This window comes from Nestor notabilis, unplaced genomic scaffold (genome assembly GCF_000696875.1).
Source record: "Nestor notabilis isolate BGI_N333 unplaced genomic scaffold, ASM69687v1 scaffold10120, whole genome shotgun sequence".
Lineage (NCBI taxonomy): Eukaryota > Metazoa > Chordata > Aves > Psittaciformes > Psittacidae > Nestor > Nestor notabilis.
Window position 1 is genome coordinate 45,421 of NW_009909704.1, and position 23,410 is coordinate 68,830.

The window sequence follows — 23,410 nt, forward strand, 5'->3', positions numbered from 1 at the left end:
GTTTCATAAGAAGTCTAGGAACCAGGTTAAAAAAATTCATGTGGAAGGATGAGGAAGGAAAGGGAGAGAAAGCTCATGCAAGCAAGAGAGAAATAAAGTGCAGAAAAGATGGAAACATTTCTTTAGGGACTAGTTACAACCAACATGCCTTCTTAGACATGCTTATCGACCATGTAAGCATATTCTTTGTGCTGGGCTGATAAAGGAGGGATGCAGCAGTTTTTTTCCTTGTCTTCAATAAGGGTACACAACACTTAGAAAATAATCTGCAGGGGAAGAGCTGTGGCACAAATAATATTTATAAGGCAATCTCTTTTAATGGAAGAAATTTCAGAGTCCTCCTCATCTCACAGTCCAATCAAGGATGATATGCATTCAAAAAGTGGATATCAAATATGCACTGAGCAAACAGAACAGGAAAAAATGAATATTGAAATAATTTACATGTAATCAAACTACACTGAAATTAAGTTTTAATTGTTTGGTATTCTGTGATGCATATGCAGATTTTAAAGTATTCAGAATATCAATCAAGTGTTTACTTACATCAAGCAATTGTATTTAAGCATACAAAACAGATGATGAAAATATGTTCAACCAGCTACAGCTCCCAACATTTACTGCAGGGTTTACATGATCACTTTTAATTCAGTTATTTCATTTAATATTTCAATTTAATAGCTCATTCTTTCATTCAATTTCTAGGCATCTTGCCCATTTCTTAGACACAATAATAATAATTATTCATAAAAGGAGCTATTTCCCATAAATTCTCATATCAGCAATTTTTGGAACAGAAATGGTTTTCATGCTTTTTTTTTCCTCAAAAATGTTATTATTTGAAATATTTTCCTTTTAAATCAGACAATATTAAAATAAAGAACAACATCTGTAAAATGACTCTGCACCCCACTTCAATGGAATTCTGAGGCAGAATAATTAGAGATTATCAGGTTAAAGAATGCAAAAAGTATGTGGCTAGGTTGCTAACTGGTTGATGTAAATGGGGACAGATTGGTTTTCAACCAACTGTTGAACATAACACCACTGATTTAGACATGCAGCTGTATTTTAGAATACAGCTTCAGAGCCCATTTAAAACACTCTGGTCTAGTACTTAAGGTCTTATATACTTCACATGAAAAATAGTGATGTGTAACATAGTCAGGTATAGATGGTGCAATTACAGCACATCGTTAAAATGACAACCCTAAAATTCTATTGACCTGCAAGAAAATAGTTGAAAGTAAATTTTCAGCAAATTCTGAATACTTAGATTGCTAAGTAACCTTTCATATATAAAATATACTACCAGTCTAAGACTTAAAATCTGAGTTTTACAGTGACTGCTGAAATATTGGCACTTTAGAGTTCCTGGAAAGAAATAAATACACCAAGATCTTACACTCATTTAGAAAACCAAAACACTTGGAAAAAAAGTCAACCCAAAATTGATATGATTTTACCCCATTGAGCTCAGTAGAACACCCTATTTTAAATAAGATAGTTACAGAGAAAATCAGACCATTGAACGCAACCCAAAGACCAGGAAGTCTCCAAAGAACCGATCTTTCCCTCTCTCCCCACACTGCAGGTTTGTGTATCAGAATCTCATGACTTGGGGGATTCAGTCTCAAAATTTTTTAATTTACTTCATAATATCTTATTATACGTTTGGATAATGAACTGTCTGGAAAAATAGACTATGCCTAATACTACTGATCTCCTCTGGCAAAAATCAATTGATTGATGGGTGTTAGTTCACTGCAGCTAGACAATCCCACCACCAACGTATGTGCAAAGGCATACCAAAAATTTCATGTATCACAATCAGAAACTTAAACTGTAACTGCTGGGTTTTTAGAAAAAAACACTCTACTTCTCCCAGCAGGGTATCCTCAGCTCCCCCCCAACAACCGTTTCAGCAAAAGGCAACATAGACTGTGTTTGGTGTTAAGCAGTGCATGTCTTGATTGGCAGAACATACCTTTGCTAAACTTTCATTACAGCTTTTTGGGATGGAGATAACCTCCTGCATCCTATTTAACCCTAACTGGTTGCTGATTTTCAGAAAACTGGCAGGCATTTGCTTATTTCTGAGACTCCTACCCTCTGTAAAGTTGGTTGAGAGTCATCTGTGATTCTATTAAGTTAGTAGGGAAACAACAGAAGAATCAGTGGGTGCATTGGTAAGTTATGACCTCCAAGATGCTAGTATTTTGCCATCCTCCTTCTAATATGCTACTAATTTTTTTTAGATTATGAGCAATTCTGAATATGACACACAAACCTCTGAGGAGGGTCCACAACCTTGTTGCTTTCTAAGATACTCTTGTACTGATGAAAAGAAAGTGCTACAGAGCACGCCAAAGGCTAATGGAGAAACAGCCACCGGGTCTATATGTATGTGAGTCAAGGGGATAATCTTCTAAATTGTATTTTAGATGCAGAAGCACTAAAAGGTGTCCAGGTATAATCTATACATCCCTTCAGGCCTAAATTTAGCAAAGCATTAATGTATGGGTTTATGACCTATAATTTTCTATGGGCCCTAAATATGGGCATGTTAGTGAAGTGCTGGATTTGGGGCCTGAGTGACTTATTTAAAAATAGATCTCTTATGGAACCTTTCAAAGGTCATACACAAATAGGTCTTGAGCACAAGTCAGTGAATAAATGAGAAGATTTGAAATGGGCACAAATACCTCAAACCACCTAAAATTTCTGTTACTTGAGGTATGCTGTCAAATTACCTATCTCTGAACTAAAGGAAGTCCACCTATAACTTTATAGATTGTTGGGCATAGAACCAGACTCCCCACACATCAAAGGGCACCCTCTGGTATGAAGCAGGGAAACAAACCAATCAACCAAATTAAAAAAATAGGAGGAAAGAGAAAGCTAATAAGGGGAGCCAGACATTATGACTCCCTGGCCAGAGAAAACCCTTGAGGGCTATAACCAGCTGTGAATCTTGAAGACATTCCCAACGTGGAAAAAAAATTCTTACCATGTGATTCCTATCTTCTAGGATGATATTCTGCTCTAGGAAACCTAAAGGTATTCTGTGTGAAATAGTTCAAATGAGTCTATGTTAAACATACATGCTTATTCTCAGGACAGACTTTCTATGTTCAAAGAAAAGCTGTTTGGGTATTTTGAGTCATATTTTCATGAGAACCAAGTTAATTTTTTAATGAAGTAGTTTAATAAGAAGGCATAATTTAAACTTTTGAAATACATATTTAGAATGAAATAGTCTAGATGCATGAAATATTCTAGAAAAAGTACTAGTTTTAGCTATAAAGAAAGCCATTTATTTGTTGACTCTTGCTCACACTAAATATGAAACAACACTAGTTAAACACTACAGAACTCCCTTATATCTACACCAAAGACATATTAGTTTAAAAATCCTAATTTTGTGCACATTTATGCCACATGCCTCCCATGTCATGTTGTCAGTTTTATTAGCCTGGGTTCTTATAGAATGGGTCACAGAAGAGGATGACTACTGGGAGCAACAGCAACATTTTCCTACTGTGTGGCATAATTCTTTCATGTCTGTCAAGTGCTCTGAGATTTTCAGTAGTAGGAGCTATAAAAGTCTGGATAACAGCAATTTATTACTATTCTAAATTATTATTATATTATGGTTTATTTTGTTTTTAAACTTTCAGTCTTCACTCTTCTTGTAATGTGTACTTTGAATTTCCCACACTCTGTATTTCCTTTTTCATACTCATTTTCCCTCAAGAGAATATATGTTGTTGCCATAGCAATATTTCCCTGCTTTGCAATTTTATCACAGTGGCTTTCCTTCAGGTTTCTCTAAGCTGCAAATAACACCAACCCAGCAAACACAGCCTCCTCCCACCCCTGAACCTCCCTGCTCCCCCAACCTCTTACTACTTAGTAACTTCTCAACAGTCTATCTTTATCTTTAAATACAGACACACTCCAACATACTCTTCCAAAGTAGTCTGGGCTAAAAACAGGTGTTAATTAAAAATGCTGATAAGAGTCAGTGACACCTGTTGTTTCACATTCATTTTACTCAACCCTGTCTGTTAAATCCTAGCCTTTATTGCATTAATTCACTTCTGCTTTTCTTCTTTTCCAGCTTTATCCCTCTCACTCTGGTGATCATGTAAACTTAACACTATGTCTTGAAAGCTGGATTTTTATTGAGCAAACATATCAGCATGTCTACACACTAAAGACAGCTCTATAACAGAGACCCAGTATCATCGCTATGGCTAAGGATGAGTTGCTGCTTCTAGAATAAATCCCTATTGTATATGTGTGATATCTCTGCAGTTCCAAACTGCAGCAGATGGAAATTTGGTATTAAAGTTCAGATGCACAAGCCCTTTTCCTCCTTGACTTTCCATGAGGTACAGGGCCAATTCTCTTTCATGCCTGACATTGGATAAGATGTGGTTTTTTTAGTGCTAAAACTTCTCAGAGAAAATACATTAGCTCAATATTTTCTAAAGCAGACTGCCTAAAGACAAATATCTAATTACAAAGTCATGATGCAGGGCCAAATTTTGAATCACTTGTTGAGTTACAGGTTCATTAGGGTATATTTACTTTTTCTACCTAGGTTTGTCAATAGCTAATATTATTTCTTTATAATAAAATAATGCAGTGGTAATGGTCATAAAATTCCCACACATAAGAACTCCATCACAGAAAATACAGCCACAGGAGAGCCAGACAAGGAATTCTCCAGAAATTTGCTTGTACAAATTCCGGCATATTTCTGAAGGAGCAAATGGAAAACTAATGAGCATTTAATGCTTTTTCTGCACAGCATCATGAACAAGAACATAAAAAGTAAGAACAACCATTTGCTTAGACAGAAGATACATCTAGCCTAATACCTTGCCAACAGCTAGGAACCTAGGAAAGAATATAAGAACAGGGCAAGCACATGGTGATACTTTCCAAAGGAGTCTCCCAGTCTGCAATATTTGTGGTTCAGGGATCTGCTGAGCCAGACGTGGTTTCTGTGTTGGTATTCCTAAGTGAATTTCTCTTCCCTGAACCTTGCTTTTGAACTCATATACAATTTTATCACCCACAATATCCTGTGGTAAAGAGCTTCACATTTTAATTACATGTTACATGAAGAATCACTGTATTTTGAAACTATGCTAGCTTCACTTGATGACCTCTAGTTTTTGTATTAGAAGAAGCAGTGAGCAGTCATTTACTGTGCTCTTTCTCCTTGACACTCAAAATTTAATAGATTTCTATCTATTTCAGTTGCCTCCTCTGTAGGTTGAGGAGTTCTAGTCTATTTAGGCATTCTTTTCACTAAAGCTGTTTCATGCCTTTAATAATCCTGGCTGCCCTTCCTAAAGCTTTTTAAGTTCTACTGTATCCTTTTACAGATTATGGGACTCCAAAACTACCCACAAAATTCAGGTGAACTGAAGTTCACTGTTTTGTTACCTATTCCTTTTCTAAGAATTCCTTGCAGCCAATTTGGTTTTTGTATCTCTGCTGAGCAATGAACTGACTATTTTATAGCTGTAGAGTTGCAAGACAAAATTATTCTTCTAGAATAATGGTAAGCTCAGACTCCATTATTTTATACATGAAGTTAGGAGTCACCCCCTGCTCTGTGTTTCACTTTGAATTTATTTATATTTATCTCCAATTCTGACACTATGTCCTGAGCCTAGTGAAGTCCTTTTGCTGTTCTTCACAGCAGTCCCTGTCTTTCCTAGTCTTAATAATTGAGTATCATTAGCAAATGCTGGCACCTCACTACTTTCTCCTTTGCGAGGCTACTTATGAGTATAGATCTGCTATACTTGTAATTTCCATTGGTGATCTCCACTGACAACTGACCATTTACTCTTACTGTTTCTTACCTTATAATGAATTACTTATCTATGAAAGGAGAGCCTCCCTCTTATCCTGTGGCAGCTTAGTTTCTTTAAGACATTTTGGTGAGAGACCTTCCAAAAAGGTCTTCAGTAGTCAAACTTTCATCAATAGCTGCTGGATATCCATTACTGACATTACTGCTGACATCAAAGAATTGGGAGTTTTGAGACATGACTTGCCTCCCCCAATACAATGTAGTTGCCTGTATGTTCAGGGTTTTTTTAAATACAGTTTCCACTAATTTCTCTGGTAGAGGTTGGACTTACAGGGCTACAGTTTTTCAAGGTCTCTCCAGACTGTGTTTTAAAAACTGACATCATTTTCCATGTTCCTGTCCTCAGGTGCCAAGGTCATTCTAAATAAGAGGTTATATACCACAGTGTGTATTTATTTCAGCTGTTTTATGCTTGACTACCTTTAGAAATTCTGGATGAATTTTATCTACTGCTCTTCATATATCACTGTTTATCTGTCTATAGCATAACCTCTGATACTTCAGTGCTTACTGGTGTAAACTAAGAAACATCCTCATCATCTCCTATCCTGGCCAACTGGTCAAAAGAGGATTTTTAAATAAATCTGCATGCCTATCTGCTTTTTGTGTCTTTCTGTAAACCTTACTTAATGTATTTTGCTAGTCTTTGTGCCTCTCTCCTTCTATTACAGAAACCATATCTGAGCATCTAAGATCTTTCTGTTAACTGGCTAGTAATGTGAAACAGGAGCTAGACATTTAAAGTGCAAATCTTCAAACAGCTCACCTTTACATGGCTAATTTAAGCTAATCAGGTAGGCTCCTTTTATAGTTAATTGATAGGAGCAGGCACTGGTGTTTGATTCTTCGTGCTTATCTTAGACATCTCCTTCGATGGGATTACTCATCCTTTGGGTACCTATGTCTTTATACTAACTACAGAGGAAGCCCAGATGAGATGAGTGTGTAGGACATCTGAATTCTGCATTATTAAGTCAGAAGGGGTGAGGTGCACCCCAAGATACTACATCCAGTGATTGGACAATTGACTATTGCTGACTTTTCTTCTAAATTTTACATATAGTATCCTTTCCTTAGGAGGCTCTTCAGTTCTGAAGAACCACAAATGGGAGCTCTGCATTAGGGCTGCCCGATTATTTGATTAGCTCTTCCTGGAGGGTACTAGATGAAACTGGTAGAAAAATCAGATAAACAAAGCCATTAGGGAGGAAAAAAACCCAATTTTCTGCACACAACAAATTGATTACAGATTGCCAAATCATATCCTGCTGTGATCTGATGAGCTGAGCTCAAGACAGAATATAGTCAGATGGTCCATATAATGGTATATGGTGGGGCTTAGGAAGACTCTGAAGATGGATGGAGAAAAAGTATCTTGGTAAAGAGATGAGACATGGATCAATTTGGAAAGACTGTAAACAAAAACGCCAAACATCCTAAATTCTGGTTCTTGGTCAGGACCTCAAGAAGAGGTTTTTGAGTGTCTCCACAGGGAGAGATACCATTAGTGACCAGGTAGCATTGACAGGGAGGGAGTAACCGATGACTTGCAAAGGTTGAGGCTGACTTACTGCAGCTGCTCAAGAGTGGAGTTGTGTTGTTACGAACTTATCCTTGAGCTTCTGTCCATAAATATGGCTTATTTGCATTGTTTCTGCACTCAATGTTATGTCCAAAACCCCTCAGATGTCAGGGGAATTGCACCGCTGGTACAACAGGAAAAAAACACCTTATGAGGAAAGATTATCAGTTACAAAACACAACAGAACAATGGTCTCTATGTGGGCTCAGCTTCTAAAAGTAGCAATATCAAAGTCAGATTAATCAGCATGTGGGAATAGCCTTGGCACAAACATTAGTCCAGCATAGCTATTCTGTGATCCTTTTTTCTAGTGCAGTCCCATGGGTGGGCATGTAGGAGAGAACTGGAGGACTTACGGCACTCTGGGCCACCAAGCAGCATCTCTTGGTGGCTTTGGGAAATGGCTCCATGTTAGATCAGCTCTAGGACTGCTCTAAGCGTGTGGAAGGGGCCATTTTTCTCGTGCTTCAAGCAATGTCTCCCATTAGGTTCAGCAGAAAATCTTGCCCAAATCTCTGACAGAGATTTCACATGGTTTATATTAATGGAATTTTATCCTCAAGCAATTATGTCATTTGTTCCCCGTCACCCTGATATTCTGTTCAGTATTTCTTACATTGTAATCACCACTAGAGAATTAAATCCTGGACCCATTCCTGTGGCATCAAAGCATCTGACTGAAATTGAAACTGTTGCTCAGCTGGTTTAAGAAAAAAAAAATCATTAGCAACACAGGATGGAAGCAAAGATATTCTAAACTTTTCCTAAGATATTTAACCTCTTTAACTGAAAAAATAATCTAGTTCCATTAAATAGTTGCCTTTATACCTTGTTTCTAAAACAGGTCAAGAAGCATGACCAGCAGAATCTTTTCATGTGCAGTTCCATCACAGCAATTGAAATTCTCATTTATCAGTGCCGTGGTAATATGAAAACCTTTAGTTTTGATCGTTTTCACAAGATGACAAAAAACGACTCTTCAAAGTCCTCTCCAGAAGGTGCTACTTTAGTCAGAATGCTGCTACTGAACTTACTTCTATAGAGATGAATTCTGTTCATGTGGCCACCATAGAGAACCTGACTGACATCAGTGGTCATTTCATCTGAAGGCATAATTTAATGCCTAACAGGTTACCTTATGAATATAAAAGGTATTCTTAGTCCTGAACCATGTCATCATTAATGTTTATACATATTTTGTGACACACTATGTACCAATATAATTATAGATTCTACTTTTAGGGTGCTCTTAAAAAGGATCATAAAAGCTCTTTGCTCACTCTGTCCCTCAGTTCTATACAGTTGGCAGCAGATGGGATTGGGAACTATTCCTATGAAGTTGAGGCATTCTTTCACCTTTGATTTAGGGTCCTATTTAGGATGGAAAACTCACAGTGAATATCTACTTTGCAGATTGCAGTGTAGTGATAGGGGAATCTGCTTACCAAGGGGTAGTTAGTACTGCATAAGTGATGTACCTGCAGGGCAAAAGAGCTTTATTTTAGTTTTTCAAAGGCTGTCTTGCACTTAAGTGATAACTGACTATGTCAAGGCATCACGTCAGGTAGTACAGCAGTACACTTCAGAACTCTTGAATAGTGAAGTGATTCATAAAAACCAGCACTGGCTGGAAACTGATCCCCAGATGCTAATGACCACCTACTTTCTCATCGCCTTTATGAGTGTTTATTTACAAAGGAACTATATAAAGTTCTGTGTGCAAAGTCATACCACTTTATGAATGTTATGCCCAACATGTTGCTAAATTCTTCTTCGCATTTAACCAGTAGCATCTTACATTGAACACTGGGAAGCGTACACAATACTTCCGAGAAGATTTGTGAAGGAGTAAAACCAGTAATAGTAAAAACATTGTGGAAGTTTTTGGTTTTGGATTCAGACAAAGGAGAATCTTTCATTAATACATCCAAAATTTTAGCTGTGAATGTAATCAGAGATACACTTAGCTCTTAAAAGAAGCAAATGTACTATCTTGTTATTTGTAACAGACCTTTGCTTTGATAGGAAACATGTTTGTACTATGGGAAAAAAACCCCAATGACATTTTCTTAATTGAATTATCAGATTGAAAGGTCCAAATGAGTTTGGATCTTAGTATTTTTCCATGTTAAAAAAAAAAAAAGGTAAAAAGATCCTTAAGCTGTGTATTCACAAACACAAGAACAGAATTACAAAGGAGGAAAGTGACAGGACAAGGGGCAATGGCTTTAAGCTGATGGAGGGCAGATTCATATTAAACACTAGGAAAAAATTCATCACTATGAAGTGGTGAGGCACTGGCACAGGGTGCCCAGAGAACTTGTGGCTGCCCCATCCCTGAAAGTGTTCAAGGCCAGGTTGGACGGGGCTTTGAACAACCTGGTCCAGTGGAAGGTGTCCCTGCTCATGGCAGGGTTGGAACTAGATGAACTTTAAGGTCCCTTCCAACTCAAACCATTCTGTGATTTATGATTCTATGAAAGGGCACAGCAGAAATACAGAGCTGTGACTGCATTCTAATTCTGCATAAAACTCCTGAGCTGCATTTCAGATTTTACTTTCCAACCCAGCCTTTACCTCCAGCTCATGCTACATTATTTTCTCACTGCCTCTCTGAGACAGAAAGCTTTGCACAAAACAGAGCAGGCATGTGTTTGTGCCTGTGCATGTGTGTCAAACAAACAAGATAATTTCATGCATTAGAAAATATGACAAGTACAATTTACGAATGCTTGATCAGAGTGAAGCAAAGCCATGAGTCAGCGATGCCACAGTTAACGAGTGAAAAACTATTCCATCCCATTCCATGTTCTGTACACGGCTAGATGAGGCTGTTATAGAGAGGCAGGAGGTTGTCCAGCCACTCCTCCATTACACAAACACACTTAGTAGGCAGCGCTCAGCAAAAGGGTGGGGGCAAGAAGGTTACAGCTCTCCAAGGCTTCCTAATAAATCCACCTCTGCTCAACATTTTACATAATGATATAATGCATTGCATTATATTATTATAAGCAGTGACATCATAATAAAATACCAGAGTGCTACTGAAGTGGCAAGGAACACCTAAGATACATTTCTATACTTGTAATTCAGTTCCTGTATTTTTTAATTATAGATAAGAATTTAAAGTGAAAATAATTATTCATTCCATAAATACTGTTGCAATGGATCTTTGGCGTATAATTAAGAGGCCTTTAATTTTAATTTTGTATACTGAATGCCTGTTTTTGGAGGTATTCCATATTCTATATTCAGGGCCTATACCTGCAAAGCTCTAAGATTCTATTTTAGTGGAAGCCAAAGATGCTGCACGACTTGTGAATTTAAGAACTTAGCTTTTGTAATGATGGATACAAATAAAATAGCTGTGTCAAATGCACTGTAAGGAATTTTCCTTGCTTCTAATTGCGACCTGTTTCAATCATGCTGTCAGTGTTCCTTGGCCCACCTCAGGTTGTAGTACCATTTTCTAACCCATATTTGCAATACAGCCAGTAACGATGAAGCATCTTCTTTCTGAAGTGCCCAGCACCTAAAGGAGGCACATCACAGCATTCAGCATTTTCTAGAAACTGATGTCTTTGATGGTAGAAAAATAGTTAGCCTATAATCTCGCTGATAACAGGAAAATGGATGTCTCTGGTTATTTGCAACTGGATATACAACCTTTCAGCCTACAGTAAAGATTAAAATCATTGGCACATGATTATTACTAGGTGAGGATAGCCTTTCTGAAAAGGTAACTGTATTTCTCAATTCTAGTAAATACAGACACATCTTTAAAAGTACAGCAATAACTGGCACCTTTTTGGCAGACTCAGCAGGCAGGTCAAAGATTGTCTCAGCATGTAGAATGAATTAATATTTCTCTCTCAAGAGTGGGTCCTTCTAGAAAAGGCTTAAGGCAGATTGGTGGGGCATTCAAAGGAAAGCTGGAGGGGGGAGTGAAAACTTTTGTTTATATGAACATTTTTCAGATTTAGATCTAGAAATATTTAAGTGTTTTAATGCTGTAGGAAAGACTTCGCCCTTTCCTGTCCATCCCTTATGTGTCTGGTCTCCTATATAAAGCCTACTACACACATCCTAAGCTGTCCTCCCACATTTTACTCCACATTCCCACTCTGCCCTTTTGCAGGACTCTCTAAGTTCCTATTCCTTCGTTTAGGCCTTTGTCGCTAATTCCTTGTCTTCTACTCATGCTCCTAATGCCACTTTACTCACACTTCCTACTCCATTTCTGAGTCTCTCCCTGTATGCTTTAGCTCCTTATCCTCTAGATACAACTTCTGTGCATCTGCTGCTTGCTTTCTCTGAAGCCCAAAGGAATTATGGAAGACCCTACTCTATTCCAACAAATACTTTTTGAATATCAGTCATACTTATAGTGCACAGAATTTAAGAAACACTATGTTTCCTCCACTTCTTGCTGCAACAGGGTACAAAGTGATGACTTTGCTTTTGTCTCCTCATGCTCACAAGAGAGTGACAAACGTCCCCTAGTGCTCCATCACAGTTTATAGTGCTTCTGCATTCAAGTCTTCTTGTTTGGTCATGCAGACACATCTGCGGTAACAAAAATTCACTCTGAAGAGATTCATTAACTATTTGGAACTAGTCAAGTATTTAGTGCTAAAGTAGTAAGGGTAAAAAAGTGAATAAATCAAGTAACTAAGGTTGAGACAGACAGTATATAACTGACTTAAAATGTGGTCTTCCTGACACCCAGTTGTTGGTTTCTGACAAACAGGTAGTGGGAGGACTACTCCATTTTCCAGGGCATAATAATATGGTGACCTAAAAAGGCAAGAGCGTAATTCTCTCCTCACTTTTCTTCGTGTTCTGAACCTACAGTTGTAAATGCAGGCTGGCAAAAGTGGCTTGCCTTGCTGGCTCCTCACAGACGGTGTAATAGCAGTTGCTGCAACTTTCGCGTGCCTGAAAGAATTAGTGATCATTGTGCCTCTCTATGATTCTCCTAGACACTGCATCGCGCCTAGACCGCATTCTCTCACCCAGAACCATGGATTACCATCCTTCCTCCAACAGAGAGTAGTACTCTCTGTTTAGCCTACATTCAAATCATTCTAGTCACTTAAGAAAACATCTGAAAGGAAATAAACACCAATTAAGGCACAGCCACTTTAATGCACTAAAGATCAGCTCTGAACATAATTTCCTTGCTTTCTATCAGATAAATCTCCCATTTTTGAACATTTCATTTTGTACTTAGATTATGTCTTCTCAGATAAGCTTTAAGCATTACCATCTGTTCTGCAGCAATCACAGATTCACTTTGATTCAGTTGAACACAAATCCCTTTGACAATAGGGAAACAGCAAAATAACACACGTTTGTTCCAAAAACTGCCACAACCATAGTTTGTTCAAGGGCTGTTCTGTAGTGGAGGTAAAAGACATGGGGAGACTCTCCCACAAACCTCCTGCCTGTGCCCCACTCTGTCCAGCCAGCATTCTGACACTGAAGCTTCTTGTTTGCTAGGGGGATTGAGTCAGTGTTTCAGCTGTGTTCGGCTGCCCCAAGGGCTGAAAGCTTAGCCAGGGCCCCATGCCTCTGCATGCCTGCTAGCATTTGGAAGCAAATCCTGAGTCAGAGGGAATACACCTTTCTCTTGCAGATGCAAGAGCACTATAGTTAACAGCTCTCAGCAATCTCTGAGGCATTCTTTCCACATCTGTCCTCTGCAGGCAACTGGCCCACAGTCACTACAGTTGGCCATTGCAGCAACAGATCTTCCCTGCTGGTTTCTAGGAGAAAGGCAAAAGCAGAGGAGTTTGAACCCACTGTTGTGGCCACATCTTTTAAGAAAGCTCTAGTGAAAGGCTGCTGCATATTATGCAGATATTTGGAGCATTCTTCCTCTTAGAATAATTTCCTCATTGGAATGGAAATGGACTCTTTTACCAGAAAGATGATCCCACTCAGACTCAGAATATAGAAGACAGTATAAAATATTTTTCTTTAAGCTTTGAAAGAAGCACACACTGTACTATCAAAGTAACTTGCAGTCCCTAGCTTTGCCTATGCTGACAATGTATATAAACTGAATGAATCACCAAAAAAGGGTGCATTCTAAGTCTTCTCACTATGTTCATCTACACTCCTACTCAAAAGGCGTTACAAATTTTCTATCACTCAGAAGGTGATTTCTCCGTATTTTCACCCCCTGGATAAAACTCAAGGAGTTTCAGCTACATTTGTGGTTGAACACATGAACGGGTTAAACTGCTGTATATTGATCTTTATAACTGATTGGAATTAAGGCTACTGATCTATTTTGAAGGAAAAATATAGCAATAAACCAATGTACTATAAATTCTAGCTGAATTTGGTATTATGACTCTTCTAATTCATATAATTTACACACAAATTCAATGTTTCATTTTCTCCTCTTATTTTAAGGGCACTGAAAACTCCCTGAAAATTGTTGGAATATGAATTTCTATATGAGAACTATGAGAGTGAGAATAACAAAATGCTCTGATTTCAATGGTGCAATAACAAAAACATCTTGGACCATGCACTGCTCATTTACCTTCTGGCATCTATTTAAACGCAATATTTTCTCCAAGTTTGTAAGCTGTTTAAATAGTTAATCTGCAAGCAATTGGTAAATATAAATCTCTCAGAAGCATACCATCTTTTTTCCATCAAGCTAAAAGGAAAAGGATGATTCATTTTAAATGTACTGATGATAGAAGAGCTCTGAATAGCATTTTATCTGCAATACTCTATTTGAAAGGAACGAAGTGCAAGTTAAACAGTAACACAGCATGCATTTTTTTCAGGGGTGGTCCTCTTGGAAAATGTTAACCACATTAAAGTAGGTAGTTATTGAAATATGCAATTAATTTTAAGGTGATAGAACTTGAAACTGTCATTCACCTGAGCAGGTGGTGGAAGAACCTTCTTGCATATCTGCTGATTGGGTTTCTGTACTCCAGCACGGTTGTATCCAAGAGGGGTCTTGTTGGAGCATAAAAGGTTCCAAGGCTTGCCTCAAGCTGTGCTGTGGAGTTCAAACACAGCAGCAGCGAAACAAGTGAAACTGTTTCAATTACAACAAGTTGCTCATGTTTGCAGTCAGTCAAATTCCTCCAACACTGATGAAATGTGATGTTGTTGTAGGACAGATGAAATTAAAATATGACAGACTGTACAAACACAAACGTGCATATAAACTTTCACTTTGAGGCAGAGTTGACAATGACTTTGAGCAACAAAAGCTGTCAAAAAGGATGAAGTCTGTAACACATCAAGTTCTCACCAGCAGCATACAATTAAGAACGACTCATAAGAGTAATACAGTTTGAACAAGTTTGTCCAGTGGAGATCAACTCTCAATTAGCTCAAATTGTCTTTGTCCTCTTAGGCAAACAACAAGGAAGTTCAGATTCTCAGGGATTATTCTGTTAGGTCAGCAGGTGAGAGAACCCTTCATGTGATGGCCTTAAGGTCTAAGGAACCTCCTTCAGCCCACAGTTCTTAAAAAATTTAAATAAAAGGGTCTAAAAACCTGAAGGGCTTGACTCTCCTAGAGTATGTAATGGTGGGAAACAGGGTAATGTCCCTTGTAATCAATAAAATAAACCCCATGTTACAGAAGTTCTCTCTGCTTTAGATACGTTCGGACAGCTATATTCCGCAGTTGGAGCTCTTAGGCATTTTCCTACATGTTTTTAATATAAAATTATAAATAATACAAGAAAATACACAGTGTATGTATGTGTCCCACATGCTTAGCTGAAAGGAAATTTAATGATCAATAATACTTATGTTATGTGACTTCCGCTTGAGAATTAACACATTGTACGAGGCCTAATAGGTAGGAACAGGGAGAATCTGCTATATATTTGCTACATAGGTTCTCCTTTCAGAATGAATGTGCAAACTGCTACAGCTAATCACAATTTTGTGGGGGTTTGAAAAGCAAAATATAACCTGTTGTCTCATTAGGCAGACAAACTCACCGATTTGCTATTATTAACAGTTGTTTAAACTAGCCATTTCTGTATTTAGTGATAATGTTCTTTATTTCCAAATGTAGTTACATTTTATTTTATTAGGCTTGATAGCACTAAATGTGCTAATAGTACTGCGTTAGTATCACAGGCAAACTGTTAATAAATTAGGTTTTGCATTACCCTCAATCTAGACAGCAAGTTGAAGTTTAAAGCTATTTACTTTCAAAGCAGCAGTCAATTTAGATTAAAATTGAGTACAGCAGTACCTTTTTCTAAAAATCCATGAAACAACCACCCATACTCTATTACCATTGCTGGTTTTTTGACAGCATGTTTTGCACTCCTGAAATATTTCAACCTATATGGAACATGAGTAACTACTAGCACAGTTACAGATTCATTAGATAGCCCAGCTTGATGTTGAAAGCAGAATAAAGATCTCAAAGATAACTGCCCCATTGCTAGAAATAAAAGGCCCCACCAGGTTTTGCTAATAAAAAAGAAAACAAATTACCATGCCAAATTTGTTAGATTCACATAGAATAACTCCCGGACAGAATATAATTCTGTCTGCTGTAAACAGTGTTAGGGAGCTGCATGGGGGAAAACACACAGACATCTATTTATAATGTGCATATTTTTACAAGAGTTTCAAAACCAGCTCTTTTCATGGGTCCTTTTAAAAGCATGTTTTATTTAGAATTGATACGCTATGGTTGCAACGCAGAGATTTTTTTAATAAGATCCCCCAAAATGGGATAGCTGATGACTTGGCAGCAATGTAGGACACCTCCGAGTTTTTCTATCATCAAACACACCAGAATCCTAAGTATTCTTTCTTGCCACAAAAGATGCCTGGTCCCCAGCTGTCTGCCTGCTATGCTGGAGGATAACACCTTCACTAAATCAAGGCACTTCAAATCTTGAAGTCTATTGAGTTTCAAGATAGACAGCAAATCAAGAGGAAGGCATCGCACCAGGCTTCAGCAGAGACAAGGCTGAACCTAAAATTCATCATTTCTTGTGAGGGACCCCAGCTACTACTGCAGGGGGCCGGAAGATTACAGTAAGGACAAATGCTATAATCCTAAAGGAGGCAGCAGAGGATAGTGTATTCAAAGCCTTTGGATCTTGTAATGAAAGAATGACCCTTCAAAAGCACCTTAAAAACCATACTAAAATCTCTTGTCCCTGTTGCAGGAAAATGTCCCTCCTTAAGTTGGTGCTGTCTCAGCGTGACTATATAACAAACATTTCAATCCCTATATTAATCAATATTAGTCTATAACATAAGCTAAATTTCTGTAAAAAAGTTACACCATGTTTATGATGGTGTTATATATTCAGTAAAGCCTACACCATATACATATTGGTATCTATTTTTTATTATCACTATTGATACAAATTAAAATGTGATCACACACTGATCCAGATTTTCTTGAAATGACTTGTCTACATATTATATTTGATTCTGAAGTACCATATTCTGGCTGACTGGATTCTCACTATTGTCTTCTTTATACAGGCAATAAACATATTGTCATAACCCACATATGAGTTACAAAGACACCACGAAAATACATTAAAAATATAATTAGTCTCTAACCTTCTCTGTCCGGTGTAAGCTTTTGTTTAAGAAGGTGATTAACAATGGCACTCAAGCATATGTAGCACTGCTGACCCATCGTGTTCCAGTTCATGGTGTTCAGGACATTAATTGCCTCATGTATCTCATCGTAACGAATATATTGGTGGATGATTTCCACAAGGCCCAGCTGCCCTCTTGTGAACACACCTTTTACAAGAAATATTAAAACCAAAGATAGCGTTACATGAACCAGTAGCTGACTACTTTTCAGCACAGTTAAAAATAATTGCTGTTGGTTAAAATTAGAAAGTTTAAGTTTAATGGGTTTCAGTATTACATTTTTATGTGAGAATGCTCCGTATTATGTTGGTATATAGACTGAAGGTGCTTTGGACAGCAGAGGAAAACATGAGTGAACTTCACAGATGGAGGTTGAGTGAATGCAGCCAATACCCACTGGTGATAGCATCATGTAAAGAAATTTGTTTTAAACATGGTAGAAAGAGCTTATTCCCAGTTTACCATTACTCTATTGGAGTTAGTAAATTAATGTTCGTAGCACCTCCCTCATGTAGGAAATACTACTGGCAACACTAAAAAACAGTATTTGTGTCACACAAACATTCAAGTTTACAGCAGCTTAAACTTCAAAGCAAGTTACTCAATTACTCTCTGTATTGCAATTGCTCCAGAACTTCCATCTTGGCAAAATTCCCTAGAGTGAAGCATTTCATCTGTGAGGAGATATCATGAAAGTTATCGGCATCTAAGGACCTTTGAATTACACGTACACATGAAACAAAGAACAAACTTGCTGTAACAGGGCAAAAAATGAGCAATATACTGTTCACTCCACGAGAGCATGATTTAGCTACAGCATTCTGTCTCTGAAAAGCAGAAATTAAGATTGCTAATGTTTCTTGACTTGCAGATCTTGGCTTCTGGACAGAAAAGGTGACTGAAAAGCTGCAGAGAGTAATGGTATTTATTGTCCCTGACTAGCCAAATGATCATGTGACATAGGGCACACATGGCATTTAAGGAATTCTTGCTTGCTTTGGGTCACTGTGCTAGGGTAGTCTTTCTCACTACTGCTCCAGGTATTTAAGAGAGCAGAATACATTTAAATTTATTTAAATGAATAAATTTATCTTTATAAATTTAAAGAGATTTAAATAAGTTTTAAATCTCTTTAAATAAAAACATAATGTCATGTTTTTGTCAATTTATATTTTAATGTTGTTTGTCAAAACTGATTTTAAGAAAAGAGAAAGGTAACAAGCTGCATTTCAATACTGATACTAAAGCCATAGTAGCTTTAGTACTGGCAGAAAATGTCTAACAACAGATAAAAGCAGATCTGATATATAGAAAACATACCTCACAAAACTTTCATAAATGTAGTTGTGAATATTGTTTGTGATGTAAAATAAGAATTGTAAAAGAAAAAAGAAGTAGAGGAAAACATATATACAAGTTTTGGGGGAAAACGCTTACATATTTATTTTTTGTAGCAGAAATATTTTTTTAGAGTCATTAAAGAAAATACATGGTTGTCTATTGTATTTCACTTTACATTTGCATGTACTAAAGCCTATGGACATCGTAATGTGTAATAGCCCTGTTTAACCTGTGCATGTGTGATAGTATCTAATTGTTATGGTAGACTTTATTCTTCCTAAATGTTTAGTGTTTTTAAAGTATTATATGAGTTGAGTAATCTTCACATTAATCACTAAATGAAGCTGAACATACTTATTTGAATGCTAATTAAATATAATATTATATTTTAAATGTCTTTTGCTGAACCACTGGCACCAGTACCAAGTTTGCATTATCCAAGACCTAGGCTGACATCAATGACAAGAAGCCGCAGTGCTTTTGAAAATGAGTTTGGCATTGGACTCCAAAAATATTTGCCATTCATGTTTGAGGGTAAATTTAATAGGAATCTTTTCCTGAAATAAATCTGGCTAGACAGCACAATTCACAGAACTTGTCCAAAATCATATGTCAGTTGGAAGTCAAAAACATATTTGCCTAGTCACACTGACATAGTTTCTTAACAGACTTTTATGAGAAACAATTCCAAGCCATGAGTTAATTATGGATTTTGTTTCAGCCCTTAATGCCTGACTGGGTTTTACTGTCATGGATCCCTACATTTTCCATATAATTTATATTTGCATTATTTCTTAAATAGCAGAGACCTAAAAACTGCTGAGGTTGGGAAGAGGGGCTGACTAATCAACATGGCATTAACTTGGTAGTGTGGAAAACTGAGAAGAAGAGGGGTAAAGTTGAAAACCAGGATGCAACAGAGAACAGCAGATTTTTGCACAGTGGACTACAAAGAGGAAGGGAGGGAGAGAAAGAGAGCTTTGCCTTCCTCCCGGAAGAGATTTTACAGTAATTATACAGAAAGAATTTTAAAATGTGATAACTTTCAGCTGTAGAGGTCAACATCTTCCCATTTGGATGCTTGACTTCTCCTGGGTGGTGCGCTTCCAGGCAACCTGCTTGGGAAAAAGAGGTGACAGCCAACTCACTGCCTAATTGATTTAGGAACGGTGCCCAGGGAGACAGTCCAATTAAGTTTACAAGCTGGCAATTAGCAGGAAAGGCCTCTAAATCCCTGCACTGAGAGCCTGCTTGCCTTCTTAAGAACATAAATGTGCTAAAGATAGCAAGGGGAAAGCTGTGCTTTCTGGAAGCTGCTGTGAGAAAACCCCACAAGGGAGGACTAAAGAAAAGCAAGGTAGGTGTATAGAGTGCCTTCTGCTCGACAGGTAAGAAGTAATTTAGAGTTGGGGTTTTTTTTAATGGCCAGCATGCACAAACCCATCAAATAGCTGTTATAATTGGGGTACTCTTCAACGATTAAACCTGTCATTGAACATAATGCAACTGAATTATCTCAAAATAAATGATAACTTATAAACAGGTTTTTAATATTGGGTTTTTTTTGGACAATGGTAATAAGCAGGATTAGCTTTTTTAAAACTATACAACTATAAGCCAATCCAATAGTTTTGTTTCTAACATTCTATGAATTTACTTTTTTGCAGTGGCATACTTAGTTAAGTTTTTTAAATGCACTCTTTCAAATATTTAGGTTGGCAGTACATTTAGACAGGATTTTTCCACCCAAAAGCACATGCATGTCCCAGTAAGTAATGAAATAAAGTAATTTTCAAACCTTTCTGTCACTTAGGTTTTTTTTTTTTTTTAAAGCCTTCTTCCTAATCTCAATAGCTTTATACAAAAGAATCATAAAAACCCTCCTGTAAAGATCTACAAAGGCAATGCTGTTTCCTCAGGCAGACAATGGGCAAAATGTTGAAATTTTCCAGGATGAGTATATTCGACATGGCTGTCTGCCCTGCTGAAACACTGCCTTGGTAGTCAGAAGATTTAAGCATGATTGTTTTTTTTAGCTCTCACAGTGGGTTTGCACCACTGTAACTTGCCTGACTTGAATGGAATGAATACAGTTCTCACTGATGAGCCACTGCAGGGGTTTTATTCTTAGTTCAGCCACTGACGCATTGTGTAACTCTTGGAAAGCCTTTTAGCTTTCATTTACTGTTTCTTCTTATTCTGTTTGTAAAATGAAGATAGTTTTGGTTTTACTCTTTTGAAGTCCCCTTACACCTAAGATAAGAAGTGCTATATAAATTCTAAAATTAGTATTAATACTTCTTTTATTCACAGCCCCTGGCAAATTAAATTAGAGACTTCTATGAAGTTTATGAAAACCTTCTTTCTTGTGTGAAACGTCTTATTCTGTCAGACTTCATATGAAAAGATATTAAGTAATCATGAAACATAATGACCTCCTTGGTTCACATCAGCAGATATTGCTGAACTATGTGCTTTTAAAGCTATGTTTCCATATATCTAAAATGAGGGCGCTTTTGATGTACAGATGTTTCTTGTGAGGAACATCTGTAGATGTTTCCTTGAACGCTCAAGGTTCAATAGATGTGCTCAGTAACTTACCAAGTTTAAACTGAAGTACTCCTAAGGGTCCTTTGTCGAATCTAACAAACAAAAGATCATGAATACTGGTACTGTCAGTGCTGGCAGGGGCAACTTGAGGAGCAGCCCACTGGATCTGGATGAGGCTGCTAGGCACGTCAAAGTGTTTACTGAATTGCAGTGTTGCCGCAGGTGAATAGTCTTGTGCCAAGAGCTGAATTTTAACTGGGGACAGTGCCGTGTCAAAAAGTTGCAGCTCCCCTTGAGAGCTGCCAACCATGAATATGGCTCCGGAAGGGTGGTAGGTTATTAAAGCAGGCAGCAGTTCTGCTTGGGCTAACAGAGTCACTTGGTTGTAGGCGTCATACAGAATTACTGACGAATCTTCACAACCCAGGACTAGTTTGTCTTCGGTAACATCCCTGCAACAGCTGATGGCCTTGGATCGTAGTGGTATTCTGGTGACTGCCACACACTGCATTTTGTTCCTAACACACTTGTAGACGCAACTGTCAGCCATGGGCTCTTTGTCTGCGGAGATGGAGTGCTCCACTGTGTAAACCTGATCAGGCTGATTAGTGCTGAAGCTTGCATCGAGTGGATCCCATTCTGTACGGACGTAACTCAGAACCTGAAAAAAATACCCAGAACATTCTGGTAGTCATTTCTAACCATTTATTCTTACTTTGATGGTTTAAAAAATAGACTGCTGCAAATACACTTCCTCATGGGTCAGTATGCTAAAACAAGCATTTCAGAAACGGGAGTTGTAAAATCTATTGTCTTAACTTTTAAAAGGTTAATTCCTTTGATGAAAAAAACCCTGCAGTATGAGATATATTTGTTCATCCAGAGTATACAATAGGTTAGCAGAATAGAGGATAAATGATGTAATGGTCCTAACAGTGTTGGAAAGAGGAGAAATGAGCAGCTGACTGATAGAAAATAAACACTGATTATCACAACTGGGGTGGGGGAGAAATCCCAAAATTTCTGGAAAAAATTATAATAGGTTAATCTGAGCATCACATGTAGAGGTTTTCTGATCATATACTCTAGGCCATGCTAACAGAAAATACTACACTGTAGTGGAAGAAGCAATGGCATGTTTAAACAATGTATACTATACACTGCCAAGTGAGTAGGTGGTAGGTGTTCTCTGGTGCCATATAGCTTTAGATGCAGAATAAATTAATCTGTGATAGCAAAAAAGGGGGACCATTTAGGGGTACTTGAAGGTTGAATGAACTGGAAGAAGAACACAGAGGTAGAATATGATACAAAGACAGCAGTTGGCAAAGAGCAAGGATTTGTAGTGTGGAATCATGGGAAGTACCATAAAGTGATAGAGGCAACAGTGGAACCAATGAAGATTCATGTCCTTCAATATAAGGGTTTGAGTGAGAAGTGCTAAACAGGATTCAAGCAGGGAAACCGTGGGATAAATACCAGCTGTAAATAAGTTACAAATAGCTTATGAAATGCTGTTTCTCTGAAAGAAAGAGAAAACCAATGTCTCTAGAAGAATGAGAGTAGTGCAATGAGAGTTGCTGGTGTTTGTTCATGCAGAAATAAAGAGTGAAAGGAAAATGTCAAACTGAGCCAAACCCCACCCTCAGGTATACCCACAGCATTCTTCACACTGCAAACTGAAGCTGCTGACCTGCCACTAATTTTGGAAGCCCCTTCTTTTGAATCCAGGTGGTATGCAAGTAGCATTTACACAGAAAGGGGTAACAAATGTGATTAAAAGGCAGAGAGAGGGTGAGGGAGGAAACCTGGAAATTTCAGGTTGAAAACAGAAATGCACACAACGTTAAAGCAGTTTAAATTTGATTTCAAAGATCACAAGACCAACCGAACACGTAATTTAGCCTTTCAACCTGCAAAGAAGGAGAATAAGAAATCGAGATTTTTGTTTGGCATACCACCCACACTTCAGAAGCAACTGATGAATTTGTAAACAAGATATTCGGGATGTTGATCAGACTGATTAGGGTGTTTCGTTCTGACAATTTTGTCAGCCAAAGGGTTTCTCATTCAAAAGAAAGAAAAAAGGATTATCGCAGTTCTGTGGCTGCAAACCAGCTGCTGGTTAATACAAGTCTTTGGTACTTTAAGATGAGTAGTTAGAGACATACAAGGAACCACTTGATGCAAAAGTGTCTCATACATGCAATATAACACATGCCAATGCATCCAACTTGTGAAAACCAGTCTCAACAGAGTAGTTATCAATCAAAATATATGCCAAAGAGGAAATAACAGATCAAATTATGGTAGAGTTTGGAAAACATTTCCTTACCTCGATCATTCCCTCATCAGTGACTTAGCCTCTGCAACTAGTCATTTATGCCCACAAAATGTGCAGTGGC

The 23,410-nt window shown here is 37.7% G+C and overlaps 1 protein-coding gene across 1 annotated transcript in view; it reads right to left on the bottom strand.

Annotated features, from left to right (window-relative positions):
• WDPCP (WD repeat containing planar cell polarity effector) overlaps positions 1 to 23,410 on the bottom strand; it is a gene marked incomplete at both ends in the record, with an annotated part of 92,299 nt that overhangs the window by 44,733 nt on the left and 24,156 nt on the right. Inside the window, 3 exons of the mRNA XM_010019161.1 lie at positions 14,388 to 14,511; positions 17,073 to 17,261; positions 21,057 to 21,666. Coding sequence (XP_010017463.1) covers positions 14,388 to 14,511; positions 17,073 to 17,261; positions 21,057 to 21,666 — 923 coding nt within the window. The remainder of the gene's footprint in view (positions 1 to 14,387; positions 14,512 to 17,072; positions 17,262 to 21,056; positions 21,667 to 23,410) is intronic.